At 39.1% G+C, this 2,818-nt stretch overlaps 1 protein-coding gene across 1 annotated transcript in view; it reads right to left on the bottom strand.

Annotated features, from left to right (window-relative positions):
• Positions 1-2,465: 2,465 nt before the first annotated feature.
• Positions 2,466-2,818, bottom strand: part of LOC114282149 (tubulin beta-2 chain) — a 3,273-nt gene continuing 2,920 nt past the window's right edge. Inside the window, exon 3 of the mRNA XM_028224796.2 lies at positions 2,466-2,818. This exon is cut by the window's right edge and continues 551 nt beyond it. Within this exon, the coding sequence (XP_028080597.1) occupies positions 2,693-2,818 (126 nt within the window). The 3' untranslated portion in view covers positions 2,466-2,692.

Raw genomic sequence — 2,818 nt, 5'->3', positions numbered from 1 at the left:
GTTGAGTGCCGAACACGTTTGGGCCGCGGTATCTTGGGCTTGTCCAGAGAGGTTTTGCTTGGTTAAGGCACAGAGCCATGTTGAGCCGAGCTGCTTGGGCTCATTTGTGTAGAAACCGGGTTGCTTGAAGTTGCTCGGCCGAGATGACTGCCTGTCATTCCAGATTCCACGATTCGTGCGTTCAGTTCGGCAGGAAGGCCTACAGCTAACCGGTTCGACCTACCTCGAGCTCGGCTTGCCGGAATGCAACCAAGCTCGGTCGTTCTGGGGCTCGGCGAGTGGATCACTCAGATACGCCGTGCATCGCGGTTATAAGAAGCCGAGGTGGTTCCGCCAGTCTGCCGGGCTCCGCCAAGATATCCTGACAGTTTGGTTAGGTGGTGATTGTTGGATTTGTGCTGACAGATAGGATAGCAGCACCACGTGTCGAGAGACTAATGCGAATAAATTTGGGGCGTAGAAGGTATATAAGCGTGTCTGCGCCCCCCATGCTGAGGCAGATGATCATTTTTGGTGAGATACACTTAGACATTCAACTCTCTCCTCTCTCTCTCTATCCTTGAGTGTGTGCTAACTTGACCGTCGGAGGGGTTTTCCGGCCACACACCGCCGGGGTAGCTCACCGCCGTTGTGTTCGCAGGTCGATCGGACAGACAAGGAGCTTGGAAGAAATGAGTACGGGCTCGCCGAAATATTTGCTCCCCGTACAATTGCCGATAAAGAATGGCGGACAGTGGTCACCGATGGAGAACGACGATGATGCAAATCCTGAAGGAGATGAAAGTGAGAATGATGTGCTGAGGGAGACAGACAGAGGAAGATAAACAAGCAGAGAGAGAGAGATTAACAGAGGGAGAGAAGGAGATGCGGGCCATTCAAGCCACAAATAATTCGAGCTACAAAACATTTTTTCATATTGCTATTCAAATCAAAAAAATTAGATTCATTTTCTAAATTTAGTAATGTGTTAAGAAGACAATTGGTTGATAATTAAAAATATTTAAATATCAACCAATTATTTTCATGACACGTGACTAGGACTAAAAAATAGGTTTAAAAAATAGACTTGTATATCATTTTTCTTTTCAAAATATACCATCAAATAAAATTTTAATTTTTTTAAACTTTCTAAAAAATTATTTTTAAAATAGTATCTCAACACAAACTAAACCAGGCCAAAGTCTAATTACTATTATTCGTCTAATTTTTTGGAGAATTGATGATGGCAGAAAAATTACTATTATTTATTCCCCTAATTTTTGGTCAAGTGATGGGTTGTCGCAATTATTGGTGTCTAGTGGAAGGAAAATGTATGTGATGTGGTTTTAAAAATTGTGGATTATTGGTATCTTCTGGGCCCTAAAAGGAGCCAACAGGATAAACGGTCAGTAATTTATGAAGTTATTGATTGGCCTTGAATGTTGCCTTAAGAATGTTGTAATTGATAAAAGAGGTAAAGTTCACAATTTTATATTTTAGTGATTGGATAAGAATGTTGTGATTGATAAAACAGATAAGGTTCACAATTTTATATTTTAGTGATTAAAAAATTTGAAAGGACGTGAGAGTTTGTGATTGAAGAGAAATAACATCACGTGATATCTCAAGAGTACTAAGCCTGTGTTTGGCAAGGACTTTTTTAGGTTTTTTTGGCTATTTTAACCACAAAAAACAAAATAGGCTATTTTAGCCATAACAAACAAAACATCACATCCAACCTATAATCATTACATTCTTCTCTCACAAAAAAAGTCAAAAAAACCAAAAAGCCAAAAAGCCCTTCCCAAACTAAGCTTTTTAACCCAAGCTAAAATAGCCAAAAAAGCCAAAAAGCCAACCCCTTCCCAAACGGAGGCTAAATAATTTTTTCAGCTATTTATTCTTATGGAATCTGAAAGTTGTGTAAACATCATCTTCAAAAGGGGTTAGAAATGATGGGTAGTACGCACCTTCAATTATAGACATCTATAATTGTAGGCCAAATAGTTCCCCGACTTCCAAAACCCAGAAAGATTTGTCACAGCTTTGTCCAAAGGACAGAAGAATTTCCAACTAAATAAAGGATGGGTAGCAAATAACTCAATTAAAAGTGATAAAAAATGCTGCTATCAATGATCATCGTCTAAATGCAGAAACCACTTATCGAAACAAATAAATGACTATTTTCCAAGGGCAAAAAATGGAAAACATAAGCTCATGACCAAATTTGAAGCTTATTGTGTATATCAGGAACGGTTCAAATGTCCCTTTCCCACCAGATAATAATTTAAAAAAATGCACAAAATTACAGGCAACTCAAGGTCTGTGTTGAATGCATGTTGCTAATTGAACTACAAATGCATGCTATATATACAGTAGCTAATTGGGCATAAGGCTTGCAGAGCATCTATTAGAGCTCAGCGAGTATAGGACAAGTTCAACAGTTGATCTGTGCTGCAAAATTCTATAATTGTCACACACAGAAATAGAAAACAGCCAATAATGACGCATTTTAGCATATACTACTTCAAGATAACATGAATCCAAAATAAACCAGCAAACTGTGAGAATAACAAAGCTAAAGCAAAGAGCAGACCCAAAGACTGGGATCCAACATAGAAACAAAGCAATCCCACATACTAGAAATATTCAAACACAACAAAATCACAATTTCATTTACCAAACACCACTATTTCAGATGGCAGTGCTGTCTTTAAGCATCCTCCTCATAACCCTCTTCCTCTTCGTACTCCCCTTCCTCATCAGCAGTTGCATCCTGATACTGCTGGTACTCAGAGACCAAATCATTCATGTTGCTCTCAGCTTCCGTGAACTCCAT

This window comes from Camellia sinensis, chromosome 13 (assembly GCF_055761805.1).
Source record: "Camellia sinensis isolate YWXY chromosome 13, ASM5576180v1, whole genome shotgun sequence".
NCBI classification, from domain to species: domain Eukaryota; kingdom Viridiplantae; phylum Streptophyta; class Magnoliopsida; order Ericales; family Theaceae; genus Camellia; species Camellia sinensis.
This window is presented reverse-complemented; position numbering and strand designations above follow the sequence as displayed.